Consider the following 18717-nt stretch of genomic DNA (forward strand, 5'->3'; position numbering starts at 1 on the left):
AAGAAGAAGATAAATACCACCGTCCAAGGTGGTGCCCTGATGGACTCAGCCACTCCCAAAAACATAGGGTTCATCGACTACGTTGCTTGGAGGAAGCCGAAAGGTTATACCTGCACACGTTGAGGAAAGCGCGGCCTGATCTAGCCGCGAAAATTCAGGGAACTCTGGACGAGGAAGGTCGACCACAGAAGAAAGAATGGCGCCCCAAACAGAAGAAAGCCGATGATGAGACATCGGCTGGCACAAACATGGTGTTCATCCTTCCGGCGGAGTTTTGTGCTCCTGGAACCGAAGAGGCACCTGTGGCACAACTTGACTGCGGCCCACGGCCGGTTATCTTTGAGAAGCCACGAGAAAGAAGTTATAGACACCTGAAGGCCCTGTACTTACGAGGTTATATCAATGGGCAGCCTGTCAACAAGATGCTGGTTGACACCGGAGCGGCAGTCAACATCATGCCATACTCCATGCTACGTCGTCTGGGACGCTCTAGCTCGGATCTGATCAAGACCAATGTCACATTGAGCGATTTCAACGGCCAAGCATCAGAAGCACAAGGTGTTCTGAACGTGGATTTAACCGTAGGAAGGAAGACCATCCCTACAACTTTCTTCATCGTCGATAGCAAGAGCACCTACGCTGTCCTGCTAGGGAGAGATTGGATTCACGCCAACTGCTGCATTCCATCCACGATGCATCAATGCTTAATACAGTGTGATGGAGATGAAGTAGAGATCGTCCACACAGATGACTCGGCCGAGATCTCAACGGCTGGCATGAACGTTTGGGAGGCGGCAGGCCAAGAGCCACTCTCCGGAGTCACTTTGGACGACTGTGAGCGCATCGACGTGACAAAAAACGGGGTGAGGCTGGTCTTATCCACCGGCCTGACTGTGTAACAAGAGCAAAGACTATGGACGCACGTGACAAGGCCGATCCCAACGATCGGCCCCAAAAAATAAAAAGTGATGATCTTGTCTCAAGAATGTCACGTAGTCGTAGTAAAGCACGAAAAAGATGTAAACCTTCATTGAGCAATGCAATCAAAGTGGGGGCCGATTCCAGCAATCGGCCCATATTATCCTTGCCATACGTTTTGCCTGTGTTGAGCATCGATCTAGCAGGAGACGAAAAGCTAGGGTATGGGTTTACATCGGCTGATGAGCTAGAAAAAGTCGACATTGGTCCTGACGGAGCCGATGTTCAGGTACAGTTCTTTGGATGACTACAGAGCCGATATCTGCAGTTACCTGACAGATTCGGCTCGGGGGGCACCTAAACGGATAAACATGTGCGATACATGGACAGTGAAATGTGGGGGCCGATACCATACAAAAAATCGGCCAATAAAAAAAAGGAGAAGCCGCCTTAGTCGCGATTCATGGAAAATGCCGATGCGCTGCCATCGACTCTTTGCGCGTTGACTTACTTTGGCAATCGGCAAATTTGATGAGGAAGGAAGATCGGCAGAGGAATATTTTCTTCATTAATAATAAAGGGGATTTCTTACAAAGAAGAGCCGATTGCTCAAGAGAGGAAGAACAAAAGAAAGGTCTATTGACCAATCTACTACTACTAGTCCTATTCTACGGGCCGTCGCTGCCCTCGTCGTCGCCATCGGAGCTCTCGTCGGCGCTGCTGCCGGCGGTTTCCTCGTCGCTGCTCCCGTAGCCTTCGTTGGGAGCCTCCTCCTCCTCGTCGTCGTCGTCGTCGTCATCGTCATCTGACCCGGCACGGAAGCGCTTCGCCGGCGGGTAGTCTTCGAGGGAGTCGTCGTCCTCCTCTTCTTCCTCCTCCTCGGAGGAAGTGTAGTCGTCCCAGGAGAACGAGTCGTCCTCGCTCCCCGCCTCCAGTTCCCCATCAGCGAGGAACTGGAGGTCCTCGTCTCCGCTGGTCAAGGACTTATCGTCCTCAGACCAGACGGAGGAGTTGTGGTCCTCCTGGTCCCATTCTTCTGGGGCGCGCTGGTTGTGCGCCGCCGTCAGATCCCACTCCGGCGTGGGCTCGCGGGAGGAGGAAGATGAGGAAGAAAAGGATTGGGAAGAAAGATCCGACGAGGCGGAGGAGGAGGAAGAGGACGACATTGCTACAGGAGAAGGGGGATTTTTGGTGCCGATGGCTAGAACAGAGCAAGGGGATGAAGAGGCGAACTGTTCGGCGCGGTTAAATAAAAGGGGATGTAGTGGATTTAATGCCACAGCAGTTTCCGAGGAAGTGGTGCCAAAAGAAAAAAAACAACTGTCAAATCACGCGTAGAAGTTGAGAAGGCAAGGCATCATGATGAAGGATACTGCGACGGTTTTGCTCTGCCACGACGTGACCCGACGAAGAAAAGGCAGAGTGGTTTTGGAATTATCATTACCAAAACCAGGGGGGCATGTGTTATCACCAGAATTTAACCGGATCAGAGGTGGGCCGTGATTGAGATGGGCTTGGAGAATATGCACGGAAAATATGCATGAATCGGCCTTGTACAAGAGTTTGGGCTAAATTGCCCGTGTATCTGTAAATATAGTAGGATACGTGTCGGTTAGGATTAAAGGAGTTTAGCTCGTGCACGGTTGGGATTATTCCCACGTTAGAGAGTCTACGGACTATAAATATGTATCTAGGGTTATTGAGAAGGAGGACGATCACGTTCACAACAAATCAATCTAGGCGCATCGCCACCCCTTGTTTCGAGGGTTTCTTCCGGGTAAGCACCATGCTGCCTAGATCGCATCTCGCGATCTAGGCAGTACCGAGTTTATTCGTTGCTCATGCGTTGCTCGTGCTGAAGCCTTGTTGATGGCGAGCAACGTAGTTATCGTAGATATGTTAGGGTTAGCATCAGTACTTTCTTGATGTATTTGATTAGCCATGCTACCTCTAGATATCTAGCCACCCTTGTACCGATCTGAGGTGCAAGGGTGGCACCTTGCTTAGTCATTGTTCAGTAGATCCGATCCGTTACGATTGCTCCTTGTTCTTCAAGGATTAGTTTAATATCTACATAGCTAGGCCTTACAAACGGATTGAAGGATCCAGTAGTACGTAGGGTGTAGTTTGCTAGCCCTAGAGAAGATGTTCCGGGAATCAACTCCATGTTGGTTTTTAGGTCTTATCTAGGGCTGGCTTATTATCATCTTGCGTGGCTGCCAGGCTCAATTACGAGTAGGACGTTTCGGTTATGTGGTGAAAACCCTAGATCGTCGTAGATCGTTTTAACTTAATATTGATCAAGCAGCATCACCATGTTATCGTAGACCTCATAAGAATCATGGGTGGATCGGCTCCTTGAGCCGATTCACAGGACAACCTGAGAGCCGATCAAGACTCGTATTTAATGTTTACGTGTATGCCATGCAGGAACTAAGCGAAGCAATCCATCACCTTCCTGACCAGGTATAGGTCAGGTGGCACGCCCTTGCACCAGCATCGGACGTGCGTGCCGGAGCTTTGCGGGCCGTCGCTCGAGGGACCAGAGCCTACCGCAGTTCTGGGAGCCTCCCGGCTCTACGTGTTGCCCGTCGCTACTCGCCGGTGGGTTTTGGTGGCCAACAGCATTATCTAGCGCCACATCAGCATTGATACTGGGACCGGCCTATCAGAAGGACCATTAGCATAGCTACTTCAACCGATCAGTGTTTTTTTTGTCATGATGTTAGTCAAAACCGGTTGCAATTTAGGAAAATTGGAAACGGGGTTTTTTTCAACAAGTCTTGAATTAACTGTGTTGGGTTTTTGCAACTTTCACTATACCATCCGGGCATGCCACCATTTGCCGCAAAATCCAATATTTGTTGTGGTACATTTAGCGTTATTGCTCTCGGCCACTTTGACCTCCTGCTCTTGCACGCGGCGCCTAGACGGTGTGGTAGTCGACAGCCCAACACACGTCCTCGTAGTTAATGACGTCCGCCCAAGTTTCCTCCTCCTCCTGCGCATGGTAATACGCTTCAGTTTCGGCACTAAATCATTCTCAGTCGATTTCGTGATAAGATCGATGCATCATCCAGATATTCAGCTAGGCTACCTCTCGATGTCCTTCTATAAATACCTCGATCCAGATACAACCTCCCCACAAATCCAACAAAACCCACCGCCATTGATCTCCAATCTCGAGAGCTCTTTCGTTGATCACATCTGATCGCTGTTTACGAGGCAGGCAACAGCTAGCTAGTTCGCTCGCCGGCCATGTCTTCCTCGGATCCTGACCTGTCCCGGATCCTGCCCCGCGTGCTCATCGTCTCCCGCCGCACCGTCCGCAAGAACAAGTTCGTCGACTTCGTCGGCGAGTACCACCTGGACCTCATCGTGGGCTACGGCGCGGTGCCGGTGATCGTGCCGCGGGTGGCCGGCATACACGCCATGCTCGACTCCTTCGAGCCCATCCACGGCGTGCTGCTCTGCGAGGGCGAGGACATCGACCCATCCCTCTACGACGCCGGCGCCGACAATGACGAGGATGGCCTCACGCCGGAGCAGCTGGAGGCCGTGCGCCGGCTCCACCCGAGCGACGCCGCCGTGGACCACGAGAAGGACTCCATCGAGCTCCTCCTCGCGCGCCGCTGCCTTGAGCGCGGCATCCCGTTCCTCGGCATATGCCGCGGCTCGCAGGTGCTCAACGTCGCCTGCGGCGGCTCCCTCTACCAGGACGTCCACCAGGAGCTCCCTTCCCGTGCCTCCGAAACCGCCGTGTGTCACATGGATTATGCCAACTACGACGGCCACCGGCACCCAGTGCGCGTCCTCCCCGGCACGCCGCTCCACGAATGGTTCGCGGAGTCGCTCGACGGCGGTGAGATGATGGTGAACAGCTACCACCACCAGGGCGTGCGGCGGCTGGCCGAGCGGTTCGTGCCGATGGCGTTCGCGCCGGACGGGCTGGTGGAGGGGTTCTACGACCCGGACGCGTACAGCCCCGGCGAGGGCAAGTTCATCATGGGGCTGCAGTTCCACCCGGAGCGCATGCGCAAGGAGGGCTCCGACGAGTTCGATTACCCCGGCTGCGCCAAGGCCTACCGGGAGTTCGTCCGCGCCGTGGTCGCCTACGAGGCCAAACTCGCCGCAGCTGCTTCCGGGCCCGTGCGCGGCAGGTGGGCGGTCACCGCGGCGACGATGCCGAAGCTGAGCCACGCCATGGAGAAGCAGCGCAAGGTGCTCGTCCGGAGCCTCTCGCTGGCCAAGAACATGTACTTCGGCGGCAGCGACACGCAGAAGCCGGCGGCTGAGGCGGAGCGCCGGGACCTAGACGCTGGCGCTGAGTTCCTGGAGACGGCGGCGCTGAGCTCGCAGCAGGAGAAGCGGCTGAAGCAGATGGGCGCGACGGTGCGGAACGCGTCCGGGTACCTCAACAGCACGCTGAAGGTGAGCGAGGACCGGGAGGCGGCGGCCAGAGCGCTCATGGCCAAGATGTCCGCCGCGCAGCTGTCCAGCCTCGCTGCATTCTACCGCGCCATGGGAGCCATCTGCGCCGACCTGCTTGACGCCAAGCTCCAGCCAACGTCTCCGACTCTGCACGAGTGATGACTGAAAACCCAACGACTTACGAGTGCGAAGTTGAAATGGGATAGTGCTACTCCATAATATGGAGTCAATTAATATGAATGGGAGAGAGTACTAAATTAGTTTGTGATGTGGATGTGTAGCTCGACAACAAGTGGTTGTTTGGCTTTTTTACATCTCTCCCTATAATGCATGGGTGTGATTTGTTTTCACTTTACCGAGAGCGGTAAAATGATATTATCAAATCTCAGTTGCAACCTTAATTGCAACTGAAAAATCTCAGTTGCAATCTTATTACAACTCAACTGCATGAAAAACGGTGCAAATCATACGTGTATTTGCTTAGTCTTCCAGCTTGTTGACTACGATGATCACACGAATGAGAAAATACCTACTCCCTCCGGTTCATATTAATTGACTCTAATATGGATGTATCTAGACATATTTCAGTTCTAGATACATCCATATTGAAGTCAATTAATATGAATCGGAGGGAGTACCTTTTTTTAATTCTCAATCGCAATTTTCAGTTGCCATGATTTGGATCAACATGAGTTTCAATATTGGGAATATTATTCTCCTAGTTGCAAATGAACCTGAGAAAAATATCAAAATCGTTGGATTGCTTGATGATCTGTGCTAGTTATAAGTTGTAAGATGAGTTATGGATGCCCTAAACCGTTAGATTACTGCGTGGTTTATGCTTAGTAAGGAATTGCAAATAAGATTTGATAATATCGTGACAATTTGTAAAATTCTCGCTAAACGGAAATTATGTAAGTATATTCGAGGTGTCATTGTCATTCATACCCTCTTGTAATTCTATATTATAAGAATTTTCATAGAATATATTTTAAAACATCATATATTTGGTAAATCGAAATATTTTCTTATATTTTACCAAACTTTGCAAAATTTGACTTTTACTAAACCCTGAAAGTAGAAAAAACGGAGGGAGTATTGCTCGTCACATTTAGTTGGACCAAACAAAAAGTGGTCCGCGATTGTTGGAGACTTTGTTGACAAGTAGAAGAGCAAAACAGCAAAGTTCCTGATCATCACGTGGAGCCTTGGAGGTGCCAAAGTCAGACGGACAGACCGACACGGACTGGGAGCTTCAAGTTAGTTGGAACTTGGAGGAAAAGCAGCAGAGAACTGCTAGCAGTACCCAGGTGTGGCGGGCCACCATACATGTCACGCATGCATGGTGTACAGGTTGCAACTCAGTCCCAGCACTTGTCAAGCCCTCAGATGCAACATTTATATCACCATTGAGTAATGAGATTGCAACATTTATATCACCATTGGAGTATAGATCTGAACGACAGCTTCACTGCAGTGCAACAGTCCGTGCACCTCGACCACATCCAGAAGACATCATTCAGACAGAAGTGCAGCGCAGAGCACCTAAAGAGTGAGAGCACAATTTCCTTGCAGTTCAGCAAAACTGCATCAGACTTCACCAGAGATGGTACTCTGATGCCGCGCCTACTGCTCGCTAGCTGCTCGATCCTCACCGTCGTGTCTTTCTGCCCCGGCACACTGGTGGCCGTCGCCAAGAAGCTCTTCAACATAGCTCTTTAACAGACTACGCAAAATTTTAGTAATTTTCTCGAGATGACGTTATTTGTGAAATACCATGTTATATCGCAATAAAATATCATAGCATTAGCTCACTATTTTTCATAGCCAATTGGTACAAGGATTTGAGTTTTCCTCGTTAAGAAAAGGAAATTTATTTTTATTCGTTGTGGTGATGAACGTCAATTTGTCGATTCCTCTTCCAAATTGAAAGATAATATCGGTAATAATGATAATTTTTAATAAATAATTTATACCGGGAACGTACAAATAGACGTCAATTTTTAGAGGGCTTGGCAGCAACACTTGTCCAGCAGCCAAATGTAGAGATCGTATGTATCAGCACAATTTTGTATTCAGCAGTGACGTACTACATGTGGACGACGATAACTGCAGTGCAACAGCAACTGCACCTCTACACCGAGAAAACATTGTTCAGAGAAGTGCAGAGCACCAACATACTATTATCATCCCCGAAAAGTGTTTTTAGCTCCCGAGCTCCAGTGCTCTCGCTATGTTAAGAAAAATTTAAAAATATTTTTACAAGTTATAAAAATTATGAAAATAATTCTGAAGACTGTCATTGATACATTTCACAATCATACTAAATCCCAATCCGAAATTCTTTTTATTTTGAGCTAGATAAAAATGAAAAAATTTGATATGTTTTGAAGATTTGAAAATGACTACTCCGATCTACAATTTTGATATTTTTGTGTAGCTCAAAATATTAAGTATTTGAAATTGATTTTTTACACGTTTGTGGGATACATCATTGACTATGTGCGGATTTTTTTTCCAGAATTTTTTGAAACTCAAAAATATGATTTTTGATTTTTTTTAAACGAGATCACTGGTGCCCATGTGCACCAAATCTCTGTCCTTTTGCCAATTGAGGCGTCGCAGTTTAGATTAAATTTGGTATTGATATGCGTTTTATATGTAGGTTTGCTCATTTTGAAGAAAAAAGTTGTGGAACTTAATTCGAAACCGAGCATACCTGGAACTTAATTCCAGGTATTGATATGCGTTTTATATTGTCTGAAGATCCAGTCTAAGGTGGTATGAACGTTTGGCACCTTGCAGAAGTACACATATACTCTCCGGTGGAAGTTCGGTAAAAAAAGTTTTTTTCACATCCAATTAACACGAAAAACAATTCACATGTAGAGATGAACTGCACTACAAGCGAAAGCCGGAAGCACGTGCTACACTTTTGAGTCCCCGTCTTTTTTTTATAGGATAACAATGTTTATTTCTTGGGATACAGTTTACTGCACCATTTCGATACAACAACAGTGCCAGACAAAGTGGCCTTCATGTTTCTATCTACAGCCTGATCAAATACGCTAGGCCTCACTGGACTTATAACAGTACATAAATGGAACTTTTGAAGCTATCAATTTATCTTACAAGAGTGTGATTTCAGCTCCAGACTTTAGTCGTCCAATGTGATAACATAACTTTACGAAGTTCTGGGAGAACGGCATTCCTTGACCATCTTCATTTCTGAAAAAAAAAATTATATACTTCAATAAGTTCCATATATATATTCGCAACTCTCGCACCTATTTCGTTATACAAAGTCGTTGTTGTCAGGTCATATTTAGGTTGGCAAAAGTATTTGCAATCCCATTTATTAAATAGAACAGTTGATTGCTAAAAGACGTATAACCCATTTACTGGAGATATCCGATTGATTTGAGCAAACATGTGTGAGCTTTGACATACCCATCCATTATTGTTGTCCAAGTGAAGAAAGCCACCATGGCCGCGGGCATTGGTAAATTTGTAGAGAGGTCCAGAAGCTGATGAAAGAAATATATGCAAGTCAAGAAGTAGAAGATAGATACTAGAGATAGTAATCTGATTTACTTTGAAGATCCACAGTGTGGAAGGAAGAGAATCCTAGATTTTGAAACAGACATAAGGATTAAGCAGTATTCTGGTTCAAAACATCAGATCACAAGCATTGGAAACGATGTGTAATAATTCAACATAGGAAAGACAAGGAAGAACATAATGTTCACAATATGAAGGTTTTCTAAAACGTAATCTTGGGCAGAACATATGTCGCATTTAATAAAAAACAAAACCGAAATAACAACTACATCTTTGAATAAAGTAACATCTTTACAAAAGGAAAGTCGCATTTAATAAAAAACAAAACCGAAATAATAACTGCATCTTTGAATAAAGTAACATCTTTACAAAAGGAAATTACACCTTTACAGGATTTTACCTTCATAGCCACCGTAGACTGGATCTTCAGACAATAAAAGAGGTGTGTCCAGGTCAATAAAACTGCATCCAAAACATGGGAATAACCATTTTAGCACCCGATTTGACAGATACTAGCTCTAAAACATTGTACCATCATTTCTAGTTTGGAATTCCTAGTGACATACCCTTTAGTTAGAAAAACAAAACAAAAAGAATTCATATTTTTCACCAGTAACCTCTTTTTGCAGAGAAAATTTCACAATGAACCAACCTGAAACAACCAAGCCCAGCAGCTAGATGACCAGCAAAGCCCATGGCAATCCTTGTCTCGACCATGCCGCCAATCATAAGCGCGATACCAGCTTTTCTTGCAGCATCAATCACTTCGAGGGCTCCAAGAACCCCCATCTTTGCCAGTTTGATGTTGATAACATGAGCAAGATTTCCATGTATTATTTTCTGAGCATCAAGCAAACTCCGACAGCTCTCATCAGCAGCAACAGCAACTCTGTATCTCTCCATTGCAGCGACGCTAACATCGCGGAGGCCTTCCCAGTCATCTCTATGAACTGGTTGCTCAAACAGTACAGGAGTCACTCCCATTTCTGATAACACAGCGACGACAAAAACTGAGTCGAAGCAGCAGCAGCTAAAGTTGAAATTAGAGAAAAAGGCTGAACATACTGGGGAAAGATTAAAACTGCAAGCTTTTACAGTAATGATATCAAATTTGAACAAGTACAAACCGTTTAGTCTGTCGAGAACTTCGATCGCTTGCTTTGCAGTGTACCCTTCATTTGCATCCAAGATAAACGAGCAGTCTGGATGGACGAGTCGTATGGCCTTTAGAACCTCCATGTCCGAGTTCAGGTTCTTCCCTACTTTGAGCTTGAGAGTCTGAAACCCTTGCCCCCGGTATTTCGCAGCCAGTTGAGCGGCTTCGTTTGGGGTCACGATTGGAATCTAAATTCAGATATTAATGGATTTAGCAATTCTGATAAAGCAGGCGTTGCTCATTGCGGAATCTAAATTCAGAGATAGTAGATGAAGTTCAGCGACTCTGATAATGCAACGGACAGGATGCTTGACTCACAGCGGGGAACAGTTTGATGTAATTAAGCATACCGTGATGTCTGTGGTGACGCTGTTTGATGCTCCCCCGAATAATCTCCAGAGAGGTATGCGGATGCTGTTGGCCACTGCGTCGATGACTGCCATCTCCACTCCTGCTCTGGCCTTCGTTGGAGAAAAGTAGAGGTAAATACGCATCAGAATCAAAGGATGATTTTTTTGTGTGTGTGTCCAAATAGTTTTGTAAAATGAACATATCGGATCAGCATTTGAGCAATTGCCAAGAGAAGCAATTAAAGCAGCTGTGCGTGAAGCGCAAGAATCAATTTTTATGAACTGAAAGCCAGCTTCTCTGTTTTTTTTTTTGCTGCGGGTTCGTGTTCAGATTTTGACTTTGTCCAAACAGTTTTGTGTAATGAACACATCGGATCAGCATTTGAGTAATTGCCAATAGAAACAATTAAAGCAGCTGTGTTTTTTGGACCTCAAGAATCAAGTTCTATGAACTGAAAACCAACTTCTCCGTTTTTGGTGCTGCAGGCTCGTGTTCAGATTTTGACTGTGCTCTGTGCAGTTCTGAAACTAAGAGTATGGTGTCATAGCGTCTCACCGATGCGAAGGCGTGTCCGGGGAGGGCGTCGGCGACGTCCCGCAGCACGGCTCCGAGGGGCGCGGCCGGTGCAGCCGCGAGCAGCGCGCAGGCCCGGGCGACGGCTGCGAGCGCGGCGGGCTGGTCCTCGGCGGTGACGGAGGGCAGGACGGGTGCCTCGCCCCAGCCGACGGCGCCGCTGGAGAGCTCGACGCGCACGGCGACGTTGGAGACGGCGTCGAGGCGCGAGGAGGCGATGGTGAAGGGCGCGGCGAGGGGCACGTCGAGCGGGCGCGCCTCGGCCGCCGCCACGTCGACGGAGAAGGTGTCCTTGAGGGCGTCGAAGCCGAACGCCTCCGTCGGGGCCGGCGGGGGCGGGGTGGGCGAGGGCGAGATCGCGCGGAGGCGGGTGGCGTGCTGGCGGCCGGCGCCGGGGATGGATGGGGTGAGTCGTGGGGTGGGGTTGAGGGTAGGTCTCGGGTTGGTCGGGTTGTGGGAGAAGCGCAGGGGAGAGGAGGAGGAAGAGGCGATGGAGGTCTCCATGGTCGGTCGCGCTGGGGAGAGCAGGCTGGCCGGAGAGTCGCCGGAAGTTGGCAAGATTCGCCGGGAGGAGGAAGACGAGCTGAGCCGATCTCTATATAGCAGAGCGGTTGGCAGTACGTGCACTGACACCGCGGGCCCACGTGTCAGTCGAGCTGCCGAGTGTGCAGTGGCAGCTGAGCACGGAACTGTTGCCGTGCGGGCCGTGGCAGCTGACGTGTCCTCGTCGCGGAGCGAAGCGAGCGAGACAATGCTGCTGGCCCGACCGGACGGACCGTTCGATGACAGGTGGGCCCGCCATTAGCATCTGCTATGATCGAGACCCTGCCGTCGGCCCCGGTTGCTTTTCCCCGATGCCTACTGTGCTTGTGATAGCACAGTTCGAAGCGTGGACGTACTATTCTAGATCTACTCGAGGAGTAGATCTACTGGTTGTCACTCTCAACCGAGTCGATTCTCCACCATCAGCAAACACTAAACAAATCTGATTGTTTGTTAATCACGCTCGGCTGCCGGCCGTGCGAGCATTATTAGGCAAGAAGATCCGCCTGGCCCTTGCGATCGCCAAGGAGGCGCGCGCGCGCTTCGTTTAATTTTCTACTGCTCCATTGGTTTACATCAAGTTGGTTGATGACAAGCTCGATCGCACGCCACATACTGGTCTGAATTGACAATGCAACCTAATCAATCAATCAACCGCGCGCGCATCTACCCACGCATCTAACGAATAAACTGGGCGTGCAGGTTTAGGTTAGCCACGTCCGTCCTGCATGTGCGCTGCTAGGCGCAGCATTGTTTACATGAGGCCGAGTGGTCGATGTGCCAAGAAACATGCGGATACTTTAAGCGGTTCGCCCCGCAACCATGTGATTGGAACTTCATTGGTCGGAGCCGGAGCCGTGGAGGAGGAGGAGGGTGACTAGACCCTCCACAGATAAGAGCATCTCCACTAGAGCAGCACCGATAACGTTTTGTGCGCCAGTGTGGATTTCGAGCTTGCACCGATGCGCTACAAAAGGCGTTGGCTAGTTTTCGAGCTCAGTAGAATCGTCGGCAACCCCGTGTCGTCCTCTTCGTAGAGAGCGTGGATCCGGCGCGCCGGCGCCTCGCGACACGTCAGAAAATAAGCGTGGGCTCCGCCTGGCAGCCAGACGCACCGCTTTTCCCACCTCCTACCCACGCCCGAGCCGGCTCCCACCCCTGTAGATCTCCACCAGCGCCGTCGCCGCCGCGCCCCTGCTTGCAATAGACACCGCCGCCTGTCAAGGAACCGCCGTCCATCGACATGGCCACCACCCACTCAACCAGCGGCCGATCTTTCGCCAGGAACAGAGCTCGCCGCCACCGCGCACAACCGTCCCACCCGCAACGTGTTCGTCGGATTGCCGCGATGGACAACGACAACGAGATGATGGTGCATCTGTTCACGGAGGACCAGAAGGCTGAGGCTGTCTGGCGGCAACAACATCAGCTGATTCTAACGAGTATGTTACGCGTTCGCCACCTTCTTCGCCGTGCCTCGGCGCGGCGGCTCAAAGCCAGGCAAGAGGAGGAATATCAACCGACATTGTCAAGCCGGCGCAATGTTGCTTGACGCCGACTACTTCAACGACGACGCGACTCATTCACCAAGGGAATTTCGGCGCCGGATTAGGATGAACAAGGGGCTATTCTTGAAGATTGTCTACGGCGTCAGGGAGTACGACGACTACTTCATGACCAAGCAAGATTGCACATGTTTGTGGGGCTTCACCTCAATTCAGAAGTGCACAGCTGCAATGCGTTTTCTTGCATACGGAGCTCCTCCAGATATAGCCAATGACTACCTACGGATGGCGGAATCGACATGTACAGAGACTCTTTACAACTTTTGCCGAGTCGTCATAGCGGTGTTTGCTAAAGACTATTTGAGAGCACCAAAGGCAGATGATACAGCTTGGATACTGCAAAAAAATGCAGCAAGAGGGTTTCATGGGATGCTTGGAAGCATTAACTGCATGTATTGGGGCTGGAAGAATTGTCCTTTTGCTTGGCAGGGGATCTACAAGGGGCATACTGGTGAGTGCAGTGTCATTTTTTAGGCGGTGGCAGACCATAACCTTTGAATTTGGCATGCATTTTTTTGGCATGGCGGGAACAAACAATGATATCAACGTGTTGCAGCACTCTCCGGTGTTTTCCAGGCTAGCTGATGGTATCTTACCCGACGTATGCTACATTTGTGAAGACAATCCAGGCTCCTTGATGACCCACAAGTATAGGGGATCGCAACAGTCTTCGCGGGAAGTAAAACCCAATTTATTGATTCGACACAAGGAGAGCCCAAAAATACTTGAAAGCCTTAACAGCGAAGTTGTCAATTCAGCTGCACCTGGAAACAGACTTGCTCGCAAGAGTTTATCAGTAGTAACAGTTTTATAGCAGTAGCAGTAGTGAAATAACAGCAGCAGAGTAACAAAGATAGCAGTAGTAATTATAGTAGACAGCAGGATTAAAATACTGTAGGCATAGGGATGGATGACGGGCGTTGCATGGATGAGAGAAACTCATGTAACAATCAAAGCAGGGCATTTGCAGATAATAATAAAACGGTGTCCAAGTACTAAGCAATCCATAGGCATGTGTTCCGTATATAGTCGTACGTGCTTGCAATGAGAAACTTGCACAACATCTTTTATCCTACCAGCCGGTGGCAGCCAGGCCTCTAGGGAATCTACTGGATATTAAGGTACTCCTTTTAATAGAGTACCGGAGCAAAGCATTAACACTCCATGAACACATGCGATCCTCACATCACTGTCTTCCCCTCCGGTTGTCCCAATTTCTGTCACTTTGGGGCCTCGGGTTCCGGACAGCGACATGTGTATACAACTTGCAGGTAAGAAATTACGGACACTAGGCACTATGCCCTAACAATCTTATGCTATTACATGACCAATCTCATCCAATCCCTACCATCCCCTTTAGCCTACAGCGGGGTAATTACTCACTCATGGATGGGGGAAACATGGCTGGTCGATGGAGAAGCGTCGGTGGTGATGATGGCGATGATCTCCTCCAATTCCCCGTCCCGGCAGAGTGCCAGAACGGAGTTTCTGGTCCCGATACGGAGTTTCGCGACGGTGGTGGCGTACTGGATGGTTTCTGGCGACTTCGACTTCTCCCCTCGCGTTTTTAGATCGAAACCCTTAAGTAGTCCAGAGGGGGGCGTCAGAGGCCAGCCGAGGGGGCCACACGCTAGGGCGGCGCGCCCCCCCTCCAGGCCGCGTCGGCCTGTTGTCTGGGGGGCCTGGGCCTCCCCCAGGTCTGCCCTTCTGGCTCCGTGATTCTTCTGGAAAAATAAGCCCTTCGACATAAATTCCGGGGATTTTCCTGAAAGTTGAATTTCTGCACAAAAACGAGACACCAGAGCAATTCTGCTGAAAACAGCGCTAGTCCGTGTTAGTTGTATCCAAAATACTCAAATTAGAGGCAAAACAATAGCAAAAGTGTTCGGGAAAGTAGATACGTTTTGGACGTATCAACTCCCCCAAGCTTAGTGTATTGCTTGTCCTCAAGCAATTCAGTTAACAACTGAGTGCGATAAAAGAACTTTCACGAACACATTTGCTCATATGATGTAAATATTCTCATGATATGGACAAGTACTTAGGCAATTCATCATAAGATACATGCAAATAAGATCATCTAATAGCTATGTCAATCATGGAAAGGTACCAATAAATTAATAATAAGCATCATGAATCATGTCTATCAGCAGGATTGCAATGTTCATAAAAGGATATGATAAAGTGGTATCTCGCTTGCCCGTATTTGTACAGCAAAACATAAATGCTCGGGCACCTTTGAAGTTCATGGAAAGACTAGAAATAGAGATTGTCAAAGATAAAAGCATCAAAGTTATACCACAGTCAATCATATTTTGGGACAAGCATATTATACTAAGAATGACAGTTGTGCTCTCAAGAAAATGCTCAAAGAAAGGATGGTGACTCAACATAAAAGTAAAAGATCGACCCTTCGCAGAGGGAAGCAGGGATTAACATGCGCTAGAGCTTTTCATTTTTAAAATAGGAGTAAAATTATTTTGAGAGGTGTTTGTTGTTGTCAACGAATGGTAATGGGTACACCAACTACCTCGCCAACCAGACTTTCAAGAGCGGCTCCCATGAAGGACGTTATCTCTACCGGCAAGGTAGATCATCCCTCTTCTCTTTTGTTTACACACGTATTTTAGTTTTATTATGGGTGACACTCCCCCCAACCTTTGCTTACACAAGCCATGGCTAACCGAATCATCGGGTGCCTTCCATCAATCTCATACCATGGAGGAGTGTCTATTTGTGAAATTAAGTTACTTACTGATGAATCAGAGCAAAACATGTGAAGAGAATTATTAATGAAGTTTGATTAATCGGGGCTGGGAACCCCGTTGCCAGCTCTTTTTGCAAAATTATTGGATATGCGGATGTGCCACTAGTCCATTATGAAGGTCTGTCAAGAGTAAATAACAAGGTTGAAAGATAAACACCACATACTTCCTCATGAGCTATAAAACATTAACACAAATTGAGAAGCATTTTGAAGGTTTAAAGGTAGCGCATGAGAATTTACTTGGAATGGTTTGAAAAGCCATGCATAGGTATTTATGGTGGACACTTTGGAATGACTTGGTTTTCAGGGGTTTGGAAGCACGAGCAGCGTTCCCGCTCAGTACAAGTGAAGGCTAGCAATAGACCGGGGAGCGACAATCAAGAGAGCAGTAACTGTCATAATCATGCTTGCGGCAAAATAAATTAACGGAGGCATAAAGGTGATACAAGAACTCCGAAGCAAAGTAAATCATCGAGGCTTAATTGACTTTTGTTCAGTCATATGCATGCGTGAGCATGTGCCAAGTCGATTCGAATGAATTATTCAGAGGAAGATACCACAATGTCATACCTATTTATGAATAACACAATGCAAGCAAACATCCATGACATGCTACTCACATTAATAAACTGGAGCTAAACATGAGAGATCATGAACTATTAGACTTTCTTAAATGACATATACCTCACATGAATCAACTAAGCATGCTCACATGGATGAGTATGTGTACAAAAATGAAAACAAATAGATTTCATACCAGCCTCTCACCATAGTCGAATTGTCGTAGATCGTCATTATTGCCTTTCACTTGTGTAGCTTGAATAATATGAAATGAAAACCACGCTCCAGCCACCGAAGACCATTGAACTCCATAATGAACTTTACAAAACCAAAGAAGAACAACAAATATTTTTGGTGTTTTCGAATTGGAAACAAGAACAAAATGAAACAAGCAAACAAAGCAAAATCTTTTTGGATTTTCTTATAGCAAACCAACGATAGCAAATAAAGCAAAATAAAAGCAAGAAACCAAAATAAGAAAATGGTGAAGAGAAACAACAGAAATATTTTTGGTCTTTTTGTGTTTTAGGAAGGAAACAAAGCAAAAACAAGAAAAATGAAAACTAGAAGAGTCACATAAACACAAAGCAGCAGAAATTCATCAAATTTGACAGCAGTACAGTAATCAATTTTTAAGAAATTCTTCCGCTGCCCAGCTCGAAAAGTATTCAACTAATGAAAGTTAGATAACAACCTGGGGAACATGCACAAAAATTGGCTTCGCAAAATAACGTTCTGGCTGTTTTTGAGAATTTTTTTGGTATCAGTCCAGAATCTGTTTTCAGGCAGCACTTCCCCAAATATCATCTCCCTCTTATTAGAAAACCACTTTAAGAAACTAAACAACTATATACAAGTATCCAGCAACCATAATATGCAAAGAATGAGTGATGCCGGTATACCTCCCGCCAAGCTTAGGCTTTTGGCCTAAGTGGAATTCAACCCCAGCGAGGGTCAGTGTTCCACGCCGGTGGATCATCTCCCTCCAAGTATGCATTCAGTTCACCTTCTGTGACTGACCAATCCTTCCTGGAATCAAAGTTAAACAGAACAGGTGCAGGCAATCCTACTAGTCTTTCAGTTTTCTTAGTTGTTCTCCAAGTTTTCTTATAAAATATTATCTTGTAAGACGGGTTACTCAAATTAGACGAATCAGAAACAAATTCATGTTTAATCATGGAGACTATGTCAAGTTTCTCTACGGAAAGCTGAATATCAAGATGGTGAGGTTCTACACCATGCATAGCTAATAAACGAGAGGCGATGAGACCTCCGCAAATTCCTCCCATCTCACGGTTAGTAGCAAGTCTATGGGCTATCAAAGCTCCCAAATTATAAGTCCTATCACCTTGTAATGCAGCAGCTAGAAAAGCTAAATCCCTGATAGATAACTTACTAGCATTCTTTCTAGCAAGAACGCACTTGGTGATGAAATAAGCAAAGTAACGGATAGCTGGGAGTTGAATACCACTGATTTTACCACCATCCTCTGAGAATCTTCTTCCATGACAAATCATCTTGTAGAGATTCAAGAGCTCTTGCGGTGATCCCCTTATCTTCTCGCATGATCCCCATTGCGGCACTCTAATTGCTGCACAAAAATCATTGAAAGGCAAGTTGATAGTTTTATTATAAATTTTGTACTGAACCATGGGGTTAGATTGCGACCAATTGAATTCAAAATCCTGCACTACAGACATAGTCAGTTTTGCATATTGGCATGGTTCACCAACAACAAAATCATCCAACCCTGCACGGGAAATTAGATCTTGAACATCTCGCAAGATTCCTGCACTCCTCATAAAATCTGTGCACGGGTAATAAGAGGGGTATACTCCCTCTTCGCGGCGAACTCTCATGACTTGTTGCACCTCCAGTTCTTGTCGGTTTAGTTGATGACTATTCCACTCCATTTTCTGAAATTTTCAACAAACAATATAAAATTTGATTTGGTGACATATAATTGAAGGAAACTACTATAGGAACTTGCTAGAGTACTAATCATGCATCAAAACTAGTTTCTACAACTTAGAACAAGCATGCAAGATCACTAAACATGTTACCTACATCAGCAAAATATTCAAGATATACTCAACCAAACAAAATTCTACTTGGATAATCGGAGGAGTCACATACCAGAGAGCAAATGTGCCAAATTTCAGACAGAAATCTGGGCTGAGCAAAGAGATCGAGAAATCTTGAGCTCTTGAGCAGAAACGCGAGTGAGAGAAAGCTGGTGCGAGTTTTTTCGGGAGAGAGAAGAGAGTGGGGGGAAGAGATGAAGTGGTGGG

General features: G+C 47.0%; 3 protein-coding genes across 3 annotated transcripts; 2 read left to right on the plus strand and 1 right to left on the minus strand.

The window, feature by feature from the left end:
- Window positions 1–3924: 3924 nt before the first annotated feature.
- Window positions 3925–5581, plus strand: LOC127321151 (putative glutamine amidotransferase GAT1_2.1). The gene has a single exon (XM_051350177.2). The coding sequence runs from the start codon at window positions 4177–4179 to the stop codon at window positions 5506–5508; it is 1332 nt and encodes a 443-aa protein (XP_051206137.1). The 5' UTR covers window positions 3925–4176; the 3' UTR covers window positions 5509–5581.
- Window positions 5582–8277: 2696 nt separating this feature from the next.
- On the minus strand, window positions 8278–11593 carry LOC127321167 (L-Ala-D/L-amino acid epimerase). Its single transcript, XM_051350206.2, has 7 exons — window positions 10973–11593; window positions 10417–10527; window positions 10038–10254; window positions 9563–9896; window positions 9311–9372; window positions 8800–8876; window positions 8278–8577 (listed from the first exon to the last, which is right to left on the minus strand). Exons 1-7 carry the CDS (start codon window positions 11492–11494, stop codon window positions 8572–8574), a joined length of 1329 nt encoding a protein of 442 aa, XP_051206166.1. The 5' UTR covers window positions 11495–11593; the 3' UTR covers window positions 8278–8571.
- Window positions 11594–13074: 1481 nt separating this feature from the next.
- On the plus strand, window positions 13075–13572 carry LOC139837796 (uncharacterized). Its single transcript, XM_071827077.1, has one exon. It carries the CDS (start codon window positions 13075–13077, stop codon window positions 13570–13572), a length of 498 nt encoding a protein of 165 aa, XP_071683178.1.
- Window positions 13573–18717: the final 5145 nt, after the last annotated feature.

This window comes from Lolium perenne, chromosome 3, assembly GCF_019359855.2.
Source record: "Lolium perenne isolate Kyuss_39 chromosome 3, Kyuss_2.0, whole genome shotgun sequence".
Classification (NCBI taxonomy): Eukaryota; Viridiplantae; Streptophyta; class Magnoliopsida; order Poales; family Poaceae; genus Lolium; species Lolium perenne.